We start from the raw sequence: 12,606 nt of genomic DNA on the forward strand, positions 1-12,606 counted from the left end.
AATAAGAGGAAGAGAGAAGTGGGGAGGCTCTGCCTTCCCTGAGAGCTTAGAATTTGCTGGGGAGGCCAGAGCTTCCTGCTGGATTCTGCTGTCCTTGGGAATTTATAGGGCGTGGCACATTTAACTAGCTGACGAAAGCCTCCACTCCTCAAGGTTTGCTTGCTCTGCTCCCCCTCCACGGCCCCTCGAGACCCTCTCCTCCAGGCATGGGGTCACTGTGTGAGTTAAACCATCACTGGCCCATGGGGATGGCAATCCCAGGGGCCCGAGCTGCTGCTTGTGGCTTCCTGTGTTGCCTGGACCACCCTGCATGTGACTCCAGGCCTCTCTCAGAAAGAAGCTGTGCACACTGCAGTCCTCAGTTGTGACAGAGAAGCAGCGGCTTGTCCCTGAAGGCCCTCTAGGTGATGACACTCTCTAGGGACAGGTGACCATGGATCCTGCTGACTGTGGCATCCCCTGGGCCGGGCATGTCACACGGTATTGGAGAGTCAGGTGTTGGGTTCCTCTCCCTACACATGCACAAGGGCCACACCTGGGAACCAGGAGTTTGCTGACCAGTCCGGAGTCCTGCCCTGTGCTGGCCAGGAGGGCATCACCCCAATAGCCACGAGACGACCAGGGCTCCCCAGGCCCACTGGCACAGACACCAGGGCTCACGCAGACCCCTGCAGCTCCTGAGATCTGCGCCAGAGTAAATAGGAGTGCCCTGTGCCTCTGCCTTTGTTTGGGTGGGACCAAGAAAGTGAAAAGAGACCACGGAAGAGACCACCAAGGGCAAAGTTCCTGAAAGAATAAGCCAGGAGCCCACATGACAGACAGCATCGTGTATTTATCTCATTTTAATGTCAAGAAAAAGGCGAGTTAGTATTACGGAAACAGATTGTTTTTTATAGTGAAACAAACCCCCAACATTCCTAAAGGAGAGAAGAGAGAGGGAGCCAACTGGGTAGACAGGATCATGGGCAGCCAGATGGTCCCCGAGGTCTGCAGGCTGAGGTCTCCCTGTCCTGCGAGGGGATTCAATTCATGTGTCAGCTGTGCCGCTGGGCCCAGCTCCGTCCCGAGAGGCATGACGCTGGTCCTCCCGGAGAGGGGTCTGCTGGGAAACAAACGCCCTTGGAACCCAATGCTCAGAGCAGGATGTGGTACTTCAGCGCCCGGGGAACCCTGTTGATAACGAGCCGCCCGTCGTAACTCAGGGAGGCAAAGAGCCAGGGGTCGGCCGAGGACCAGTCCACAGCGTACACGCTGTCCTCATGTTCCTCATACGTGGCAATGACGCCATCCTGCGGGGGCTCCTGGCTCCTGCAAGGACCAGAGACACGCATGAGCAAGGCCGGCCTGGGCTGCTGCTCTGCGCAACGAGGATGGCCTGTGAAAACACATTCCGGTCACACTCCAGTGTCTCCGGGCAAAGGGTGCAGGGGACCTGCCTGGGTTGCGGTGGAAGGGCCGGCTGACAGTCCCTAGTTGCCCCCGGCCGGTGAGGCCCACAGTCCACACACTGCCTGGCACGTGACAGCAAGAAGGGACAGTGCTGGTCATCTGTCACAGGGACCATTGGACAATCGACAGACGTTAGTTAGCTCCTATTATCACCGAAGTTTAAAGACTAGCAACAACTTAAAACCTCATGTAAGAAAATGAAAAGTCATCAGCATAAGTATGTGTTTGTGTCCACACCTGAAGGCGCTAGGCCCCCCCAGCCAGCTCCACCCCATCCTGGGTGCTAATTACTTCCAGAACTGGCCCCCACCGTGCCTGCAGTGGGGCCCTCACCCAACCACACGCCAGAAGCTTCTGGCCAGAGCCAGGCGACCCAGAGACACTTGTGAGGAAAGTGAGCTCCCCCACCGCCCACAGCTCTTACTTGTCCTCTGGACGGCGATCCTCCTGGTCACTCAGGTCATCATCGTCCACCAGGTGGCCAAAGGGCTCGGAGGAGATGGACACCATGTTGGAGAGGATGACCCTGCTGTCGCTGCTGCCCGTGAGGACCAGCTGGTCATGCGAGTGGTTGTAGCGGACGTTCCACACCCTGGGGGCAAGGAGACCATGCTCACAGGGCTGGAGCCTCCCTGGACCGCAAGCAGGGGTCACCAGGCCACCACCCCAGGTCGCTGGGTCTGATGCTGGGCAGTGTCCACCAGGAGGGCAGGCTTATCCTGTTCCTCTGAAACCGTCTCTTACCCCCAACAACAGAGATGAGACCTGATGGTGGCACAAGCCTCAGTGAGAGGAAGGCTGACTGCCCAGGACTATAGATATGACAGAAGCCAAACCCTAGGGCACCGGCCCACGAGCCGCAGCTACGGGGGAAGGAGCTCTGGGTCTGGGTCATGGCCCAGTTTCCCCCAACACAGGCCCAGGGAGCTGGGAGGGCTGAGTGCCTGCCATGCCAGGTGGCTGCTGCTCTGGCCAGACGGTGGAGAGGGCCCGGCAGCCACACGCAGGGGCAGGCGTTTCTGCCCGCACAGCAGTGACTACAGCAGTTACTGAGTTTGTTAAAACTATGCACGAGCGAGCATTCTGGGATTTTTAATTTTCTGGCTACAAAAACAATATAGCTTCTGGTAAGTAATTCGAGGAATTCAGACACAGAGACCAGAGGCAACGTTCCATGACATTCCTCTAGGCCTCAGCGAGGGCTCCAGACAGCACACTCTCCATATACCTCCTCTGTATGCACACACGTGCACTCCCGCACAAGCACGCACACACATGCAGCACGTGCACAAACAAAGGCTTTAATAAAACTTCTCCTCCTGTGCACACTATTCTACATGCTGATCTCACTTACTGAACCAGAGCATCCCTGTGATCCACGCTCCAACACTGCTTCAGAGGCGGGATGGCCCCTGGGCATGCCCTGCGCCCTGTGCCCTGCACACAGCTACCCCCTCCCTGTCTCAGCGGCACTGTCCCCCCCATGGATCCTCTGCCCTGCGCTATGCACACAGCTACCCCCCTCCCTGTCCCAGGGGCACTGTTCCCGGCATGCATCCCGTCTGGATGGGCACATGGGGTTTCCAGCACCCCCACGTTGCAGACAATGCGTGTGAACATCTGTGCACGTTCATCTCTGCACATTTGAAAGGGCACCATCTTCAGAGAACACAGAACCTAGTGCTTCTCTCCTTTCCTACGTTCATAAATCATAAACATTCAGATCTGGAATTAGTGTTTCTTAGAAAAGATAAAGCCGGTTGATGGAAAGATTCACAGCAGCACAAACTAAGCTGGTTAGTGCCTTTCCAACTAATAAAGTAATTAGCAAAATAAATCACTTAACCCCGCTCCCTGAGCCAGCATGCAGGAAGCCACTACCAGTGGGAGTGCTCCTCAAGGGTCTTCACAGGCTCGGTGACATTGCGGGTATCCCAGAACTTGACCTTGCAGTCGTCCCCACAGCTTGCAAGGTAGTACTGCTTGTTGGGGTTGAAGTCCAGGTCCCGCACCAGCTGCCCATGGGCGTTCTCCATGCAGTAGATCTGGCTGAGAGAGAGAAGTACACGGTGTGAGGCAGGTGGGACAGCCTGACCCCAGACCCGCAGTGTCTGCCCCATCCAGGCCCCAGGCATCTAGCCTGGGCTCCTGCTCCATGAGGCCAGCAGCACCAAAAGTGGCTGCGGATGCCAGGGAGCCTGGGGCCTACCTCAGCGCCTCCTGCAGGGGTGACGCAGGCACTTGGGAGTGACGCTGGTCTACAGCCATCACATGTGATATGGTTCCTTGGGCATGAGAATGGGCCAGAGAGCCTGAGCCTGCCCAGAGAAGCAGAGACAGGCTCTGGGTCCGACAGGGACACATGTCTGGAAGGATGTCGTGAGGAAAGGAAACAAGAAAGGACAGGAGGGAGACCCGGAGGCATATGCACTGCTGTCGGTTTCGGGAGAGACTCAGAGAAGGAAGAGTAAGACAGGAGAGCGGCACAGACACGAGGGTCGGTGTTTGCTGTTGGTGGGCTGGTCCTTTACCACTCACACCACTCAGTGCTAACGCTGCAGGCGCCTTCTCCAGGGTCCCATGCAGCCCACCTGTTCTGCACCCAGCAGCTGCAGGCAGAGACACGCATGTGCACAGGTGCACGGCACACGTGCATGCACATGCCACATACTCCAACTTCCACTGCTCTAGGCTGCGCCTCACAGGGTCTGAAATCAGACTGTATGTCTGTGCCTATGATGTCTCAAGCAGCAGGCGGACAGCGGTAAAGCGGGACAGTAATTAGGAACCAAAGGCCTGTGTCTGGTCAGCACAGGGCAAGGACCTCCACCGGGCCAGTGTCCAACCGTGCCCTGTGCACCACTCCTGCCCACACTGCCCGCTGCACTTCCAGCCTGGGCCATAACCTCCTGTCCCACAGTCACAGCGTAGTGGGGCAGCAGACACTAGGCCGCTCCCCTCCTTGCCATCTCCTCCTCGTGTCTGCAGACCACCCCGGACCTGACATCTCCTGCGCTCCAGTCCCTTTCCTCTTGTCCTCCAGGCTGGATTTTCCGGCCCCAAACCTCTTTTAAATCTTGAACCAGTTTTTATATCCTGCACCTTTCCAATATGCCAATATTTTTTCCTAAAATAAGATACCCTAAGCCTTAAGATTGTCCAAGCGAAACAGGTAATAAACAGTAACTGGGACCGGGTGGACAGCCACGTGTGCACGTGGTATTTACCAAGGTTTCCCGTACACTGTGGTGACATTAATTTTACTACAGAGCACAACACAGTCTACAGCAAACACTGAAACCCCTGGCTCAATAAAACCGAAGCTGTCTGCAGAAATCAAGGGGGGGCCCACATGTCCCCTTAGCTGCTCATCCTCCCAGAGCCGACGAGGCAGAGGCACCCCAGAACCCCATCTGCCAGGTTTGTTTGGGGTCTGCCACGTCACCCTGAGCCTCCTGCCTTCAGACACGGAAAGTCTGCACCCCCTTTAAAGAGCGACACAGAGGAGACAGCTGCCGGGCCTGGGGGGACATCAGGTGCTCTTCGTGGCCTGAGTCCATGGCTCCCAGCTCTGATCAGGAAATCAGACCCTGTGGACAGACGGGCACAGGCTGCAAGTAGCAGCTGCTTCCACGCTGGCCCGAGTTTGCAGAGTGGCCACAGAACTCAGTTTAAAGTCGTGCCCCCTCACTCGGCCGGGCGCGGCTCAGCGGTTAAGTGTCAACCTAGGATCTGGGAGATCGGGGTTCGATTCCCGGTCAGGGCACATGCCCAGGTTGTGGGCTCGATCCCCAGTCGGGGGCGTGCAGGAGGCGGCCAATCAATGACTCTCTTATCATTGATGTTTCTATCTCTCTCTCCCTCTCCCTTCCTCTCTCTGAAATCAATAAAGATATATTTTTTTAAAAAATAAAAAAGTGCCCCCACCTGGAAGGCAACACAAGTCACTTGGTGACACCGTCTTTGAAGCTTAGTGATAAATGATGGTGTGTAGAGGGGACAGACTGCATCTCACAGAGGCTTGCAGGGTTCCGTTGCCATGACAACAGACATGGCACCATCACTCCTCTGCCTACCAAACCCCACCTGGAACTGCTGGCTCCTGCACATCACGACCAAAATGACAGACTGATCACCCGACAGGCACAGAAATGGTCCCAGATGACTCCACACTCTCAACCAGGGACCATGACCATCAACTAGGGGACCACGATCATCCACTTGTGGTCTCCACCCACAAAGACCGAGAGCAGGTGGTATTGGCAGAAGCCAATCTTAATCGCCTTATAAACAGCCATCGCTGAAGGGACACCCATGTGGAGCACTGAACAGCCAACTGAGCACCCACGGTCCACAGCCATGGCCATGCCAGCTCATGTTGGTGAGGAGAAGCAAAACATGATAAAAACAGAAGCCACGTGACCCCAAATGCAATTGGCCCTGATCAGCCCTGTGGATGAAGAGGGGCAGAGAGAGGACGAGGTACCTGGGTGAGCCCTGGGCTCATACCCATCACTGACCTCATGCTCCGTGTGTCCCAACCACGGACTGCAGTGTCATTTGCTGTGGCCACCTGGGTGCAGTTGTGATGTGGGCTCCACCGTCCCGAGGTGAACTTCAGCTGCCCCTTCCCTTCCAGGGATGCTGAGCTGGCCAGCTGCCAAAGGAAGGAGAGGAGAGACATATGATCTCGTCTCAAAAAATGCAGGTGGATCTCCTGTACCCGCAGGAAATCAGTGAACAATCCTGAAAACAGCGGAAACTCGGTCTCTGCTTCCTCCCCTTGAAAGAAAGAATGTGGGACCTTATTTGGGAAAAACCATGTTAATGGCCCCACTGTTAAACGGCTTGCAGAGTGTAATGAGAGGCAATCTGCTCACACTTGAAAGAACAATAGGAAATAAACATCTGGCTGCCCCCAGAGACAGACATGGAGCAAGTGGGGTCACACAGCCACCTCCAGGTACAGGACAACAGCTGGGCTTCATCTTGTGTCTGAGCATAAGCCCCACGCCCTGCCTTAAGGATCCCCAGATCTGTCACACAGGTGAATTACACCTCCGCAGGTAAGGACGATGACCTCGAGAGACATCCACCGGGCTGTCCTTGGTGAAACCCCCACCTCCTGAGAGCTAGGGGGGCCAGGTCGGAGCCTGGGGTAGGACTCCCTCTTCATCTCATTCCCTCCCACCCACCCACCTGCCTGCCTGGGATTTTATGCCCAAATGTATCCCTCTGGCTATATCTCTAATTTGTTTTGGGGTTGAATGCCTACACACACAGTGACTGCTAACGGCAGGGAGGGCTGGGTGTCATCTCTACCACACGTCCCCCAGGGCACACAACCCACTGTCCCTTCACCACCTGAGCACGGCCTTGCTCTTAGGAACACTCAGAGAGGGACCCAGAGGTAGGTCCGCAGATCTGGACAGAGCCCGAGGGAGGCTGAACGCTGTCGCCCGGGGGCAGTGTGCATCCCCGTAACTCTGGGTGCCACAGCCCCACCTCAGTGCGTCATCAGGGCCCACAGCTCAGCGCAGTGCAAGCTGCGCTGCACTCAAGAAGGAGAGGCCTGGGAGAGCCCCAGGGATCCAGTAGTCAGTGCAAGGGGATTCGACTAGAAAAGGGGAACATGCCCATTTCCTCTCTGGGGGGACTGGCCCACTGAAGAAACATAACAGTGGTGACACCTTAAAACACGACCCCAGTGCCACCCTCCTTCACTCCCGTAACCACTGCGTAGAGGCCACATGCCCAGATGTGCTGGCCAGCCCAGCAGAGCAGCACTCAGCTCTGCTCTGAACTTGTGAAAAAGCCCCTTCTCCTGCCTCACTGACAGCACACTCTGCAGTCTCAGCACAGCTTGGGCCACTAAACTCCTCTTGCCGCATGTGTCCCCTGCGCGGGGGCTGGAAGCCTGTGCGACGAGGAAGGGTGCTGGGGAGCTGTGTGGGCGGAGGGGAGGCAGAGCCCTGTGCGTGGAGGCGGGACAGTGACAGCCACGTCCAAGGGAAAAGGTAGAGGGTGTCCCCGCAGGCCTCCATGCTGCCACTGCCGCCACCCCCCCCCCCCCAGGGCTGTGGGAGTCTCCTGGTGCCCCGCCCAGCTCCTCCAGGCCCACCCCACCTCCCTCCCCACAACCCAGGAGGGGTGCGAGGTCAGAGCAGGTCTCCACTGTGTGCTACCTAGGCCAGGGCCAACTTACCACCCCCGCTCCACAGAAGCGGAAGGTGACACTGCCTCAGAAACAGTCAGACCTCGGTTCTCCAATGTCTCCCACTGCCAACAATTCGGTTCTCGACCGAGTTGTTCACAGAAAAAATGTCTCGGTTCTTGACCTGACTACCGTTTCATGCTGATCCCTGTATGATGGGGCACCCATCTCTCAGGCACAAAGGAGAGAACCTCATGTTGTTACCATCTCAGGAAACTGTGCTGCGAATATTTTCATGACTTTTTGAATTTGGGGGCCTGGAGCGAATTAATTCAATTAACATTATTTCTAATGGGGGAAAAATGACACAGTTTTCTAACAAATCACTTCTCAAACAGCCTTCCCAGACAGATTACGTTCGAGACCTGAGGTTCCACTGTGTGCACTGTCCCTACTTATGGTGACACTATGCTGGGCATGGTGAAGACGGAGAGGACTAGACAGAGGAGCAATCCCTGGGCCCACATCCACTCGGCGGGTTCTATAGGCTGCGAGGGAGGCTGGCAGTGAGGTCTGTGTCCTGGTTGTCAACACACAGAAGGACCAGGCATGTCCCCAAGACAATGAGGACAGCACAGAAGCCAGATGAATGAGTCCATCCACCCGTGGCTAGGCCAACGGCCAACATGAGGCCAGCCCCTGAATCCAGCCAGCCAGGCTCTGGACTCGAAGCTGCAGACACTGAGCCTAAGAGTAACGCACACACCCCTTGCCCTTTCCCTGAGCGGCGTCTGAGCCCCCCGAGGCCGAGCGCCGGGTGGTGGGTGGCGGGGTGACCGACCTGCCTGGAGGTGGGGGAGCGGGCCAGCACCCACTGGGCTCCTCCTGGGGCAGCTCGGCTTCCAGCCCAAACACCAACCCAGCCCCCATTGGGCTCGGACCCTCCTGCCCCCGCTCGCCCCTCACGTGCGGGTGACCCGACCCCGGGATGGGAACCTTCCTGAGAGCAGTGCCCTGGGCGCACCCCTGCAGGGCCGCTTGCGGGCCGGGCTCAGCACCGCGCGGGGTCCCACAGGGCCCATCTCCGGGAGGCCCCGCAGGGACCAGACGGGCGGGAGGGCCCGCGGCCGACCTTCCTCTGGTCGCGCCCCCGGAAAGGAGCCATTTACCTGCAGCGGCGGAAGCGGCGGGAGCTGAGATGACCGAGCGCAGATGAAAAGGGGGGACCCCGCGGACCCGCCCCCGGCCTCCCGGGCTCTCTAACGATCATAAATGGCAGAGCCTCCCGTTTAACTGCAAAGGGCAAGGGCGCCACGAACCCCGAGGAGACCGCCAGGCGGTGCCAGCAGTAAAAAGGGCTGGGCCTGGGGCGGGGGCGGCCTCGGTGCAAACGCGCCAGCGGGCCCAGCGCAGTGACCGCGAGGGGCAGCGGAGGGAGCGACCGTCCCTGATGCCCGCTGCAGTCCCCTGCAGACAGGCCGGGCGCGGGCTGACCCGGGGGCGCCGAGCGCCGCACCCACCTGCCCCAGGGCCTCTGGCCCGAGACCTTCCCCTCGGTCGCGGCCGGCGGGGGACGGTCGGTGCTACCGGACCCCCCGGGCTCCAGGCGAGCCCCGAAGAGGGGGCTCGGAGAGGCCGCCCAGGCCCGGGGTTCCTCCCGCAGTCCTGACCGATCCCGAGCTCTGGGAGAAACCCGGGCTGCGCTCCATGACAGATATGTCTTATTTTTAATTTTAATAAAAATAGTGATTTTTTCCCCCCCTTAAATATGATTTATGGGTACAAAACGGGCCAAGTCTTAATTTTACACGGAAGGCTGTGAAAGTCCCTCTGCCCACGGGGGTGTCAGAGTCTGTTTGCATCACACACTGATAATGTCACTCAGTCCTCAGTCATCTTCAGCCCTGGAATGAAAAAAGAGGTGCCGCAGGCAAAGGGTTACTACGTGCCGGAGGCAGCAATACACACAGGAGACACCCAGCAGGAAGACAACCCCCTGACGCCCAGTGCCCCTCGACTTCCTCGGGCATCCTGCCCCAACCAGGTACAAGGGCGTGATGACCTTTATCATCTCAAATTTCTTCACTTTTCTCTCTAAAGTGGTTATTTTGACATAAACAAATGCAATGAAATTATGAACGCATAAAAAATCACGTTTTTTTTAAAAGAGGAAATTTTAGGGAATCAATGTGAAAATATACATACACCAATCAGTAGAACATTTACTCTATGAAAGCCCAAGTATTTGAAGCAATGAATATTTGAAAGACAACTGGTTCCGCGGACAGTCGGTGCTAAGTGTAAAACAGGCCTGAGTGAGCAGCCTATCCAGGAAGATGTCATCTCTGGTCCAGAAGGGTAAGGACCCAGCACCCAATCCTTGGACAATGGACACTGAAGTGAGGCGTTGCACCTGATGGGTGGGTGAGGAGGCCACTGGGCAGGTCTGTTGGTCCCACACCCATGTAAACGGGAACAGCCGACGTGTCTGTGACCCTAACCCTGAGGACTGCATGCATGGGAGTGAGAGGAAGGTGAGCTGAGAGGTCCGGGTCCCAGTCAGCGTCATTTTCACGACTCACACAGAGACTGAAAAAGGCTGGTCAGCACCATGCAATCAGTGTCCACCTGACAGGTGATTTTAACCAAACAGACTGAAAATCCACTCACTAGAAAGACAATACACTTGAAACAAGAAATACCTGTGAGGTCTCACCGCCTTGTGTGGACAGAGTATGACAAAAGGGGCAGTTTTGTTAACTTTCGGGGTTCCATGGCATATCTGCACACGCCCCAAGGCCCAATACCGAGCGGCTTTCACCTGACAGAGCCAGTCCCTCAATTCTTTGATCGATAATTCAATCCATTCATCACCATTTCATAATTAATGTCAAAATTCTAAACACACATGAATCAAGAAGTGTATTCTAAATTCAGCCAAATCTCTCTCTCCCTCTCTCTAAAAATCAATAAATTTTTTAAAATAGCATTAAAAAATTCAAAAGCCGAAAACTACTTCTTGTAACTCACCACGGCCTGGCTGGAGCTCTCCTGCAGGTCCCACAGCAGGATGTGGTTGTCAGCAAGGGAGATGACTCTCTTCCCGTCTCCCGTGGGCTCCCACACGACACTGAGGGGAAGAGAGGGCAAATATTAGCACAACCTGAGATCCCAGATGTGAGGCCAAGGGCCGCCTGCATGTGTCATAAACGAGGGGACCACATCCCTGCAGAGGGTGCGGGGCATGCCATTATCTGTTTCCCGCCAGGTCACCTGCTATAAGGATGGAGGGCTTTGGGGGGTTAGGTGAGAGGAGACGGTGAGGGCGGGGCCCAAGATGGGATCAGTGCCCTTGTAAGGACTGACCTGGAGCACTGGAGTCTTGTCCCTCCCCCACCATGTGAACACGCAGCAAGAGGGCGCCCTCACCAGAGGACATGTGGCGGAACCACCCAGGTACATGGAGCTTTTTTTGCTTTTTTTAACCCTCACCAGAGGATATTTTTCCCACTGCTTTTCAGAGAGAGTGGGAGGGAGGGAGAGAGGGAGAAACATTGATGTGAGAGAGACACATTGATTGGTTGCCTCCTACATGTGCCCTGACCAGGGCCAGGGATCGAGCCTGCAACTGAGGTGTATGCCCTTGGCCAAAATCGAACCCGGGACCCTTCGGTCCACAGGCCAACGCTCCAACCACTGAGCCAAACCGGTAGGACGGTACACGGAACTTTTAACAGAAACTCCAGAAAGCCAGATTCCCAGGTAACTAACAAATCATGGGATTAAAATTATCCAATGTGACCTCAGAGACTGTTACCTAATTATGAAGCAAGTTGGCAGCTGATAGATCACCCACATCTTCCCCAGAGGCCATTTTTAATGACACCCAAACACTGACCTTGCCACCTTCTTTGGTGCCATGAACACTGACTATGGTTTGCCTGGTGGGTACAGGCTCTGGAGGGTGGACCCAATCTATGAAAATGCTTTTACATTCCCCACAGCAACCAGCAGCATTTGGGGTGCAGACACGTAGTAACCCTTGCTCATGACTTCAAGGACGAAAGAGGAATTCCAGGTCAGAGTGGAAACACACATAAAAAACAAGGCCATCTTCAAGTACACCTACCTAACCGTTACTATAGTAGGGTTTGGGAAAAGCCTGTTAACAGCCTTAATATGAGAGAAACTCAAAAGGCCTCTGCACAATCAGAATCCAAGCGCTGACGGGGCTCGTTTAGGCTTTACATCACAGCGTCTCTCACGCCCTCGCTCAGAAGTGTCTTTACCCTCAGTGTGCACACGAGCTTGGCTCTCTGACTTCTGAGACTCCTGGAGAACAAAATCGTGGGTTATGAGAGGAGAGATGCTGCTTTAAGCAGGAATGTGGGTAACCGGCAAGTCGTAAAAGCTGGCCCCAGTCTGTACTAGATCATCTGTAGAGTTGGGTGCAGGCCCACACGCTGGCCCCAGTCTGTTCTAGATCATCTGTAGAGTCGGGTGCACGCCCACACGCTGGCCCCAGTCCAGTCCAGAACATGGACTGGGGGTTGCAGGTCAATGCCAGGTGCCCGTGACAACTCGTTTCCCAATTATCCTCATTTCTGTTTGCTTAGGAAGAGGCCAACATGCACATTTGTATAAGTATCGATTCCACAGTTGTAGAGAATCCAAACCGAAGGCCATACTTGCTCCAGAAACCAAATCAAGCAGCAACAGGATGCCATGAGGAAGTGTGCTTCACAGGACGTCCTTCCTCAGACACAGCCATGGGCAACCTTCTCCCTGTGGCTTAAGAAAATGGGTCCCCTTGTTCTAGTTTTGTTCCAGGAGAGGAAGGAGAGAAGTGGCGAGGGGGTAAAGGGCTTCCTCAGGAAATCATGCTCCCTGTTCCTCTCATTTCCTCCTCACTCAACAGATGTTCTCGCTGCCTTTGTATGGGCCAAGGGATATATTTCTCTGAGAGAAAGCTTATGTTTCTCAGTAATATTATCAAAGGAGAC

At 55.7% G+C, this 12,606-nt stretch overlaps 1 protein-coding gene across 1 annotated transcript in view; it reads right to left on the reverse strand.

Annotated features, from left to right (window-relative positions):
• Window positions 1–812: 812 nt before the first annotated feature.
• The window catches only part of EIPR1 (EARP complex and GARP complex interacting protein 1), a 48,462-nt gene continuing 36,668 nt past the window's right edge, over window positions 813–12,606 (reverse strand). The window contains exons 5-9 of the mRNA XM_087823311.1: window positions 10,634–10,733; window positions 5,970–6,106; window positions 3,331–3,498; window positions 1,874–2,041; window positions 813–1,308 (exon numbers count right to left, since the gene is read on the reverse strand). Coding sequence (XP_087679437.1) covers window positions 1,134–1,308; window positions 1,874–2,041; window positions 3,331–3,498; window positions 5,970–6,106; window positions 10,634–10,733 — 748 coding nt within the window. The 3' untranslated portion in view covers window positions 813–1,133. The remainder of the gene's footprint in view (window positions 1,309–1,873; window positions 2,042–3,330; window positions 3,499–5,969; window positions 6,107–10,633; window positions 10,734–12,606) is intronic.

The sequence above is a fragment of the Miniopterus natalensis genome, chromosome 13 (assembly GCF_054644295.1).
Source record: "Miniopterus natalensis isolate mMinNat1 chromosome 13, mMinNat1.hap1, whole genome shotgun sequence".
Taxonomy (NCBI): domain Eukaryota; kingdom Metazoa; phylum Chordata; class Mammalia; order Chiroptera; family Miniopteridae; genus Miniopterus; species Miniopterus natalensis.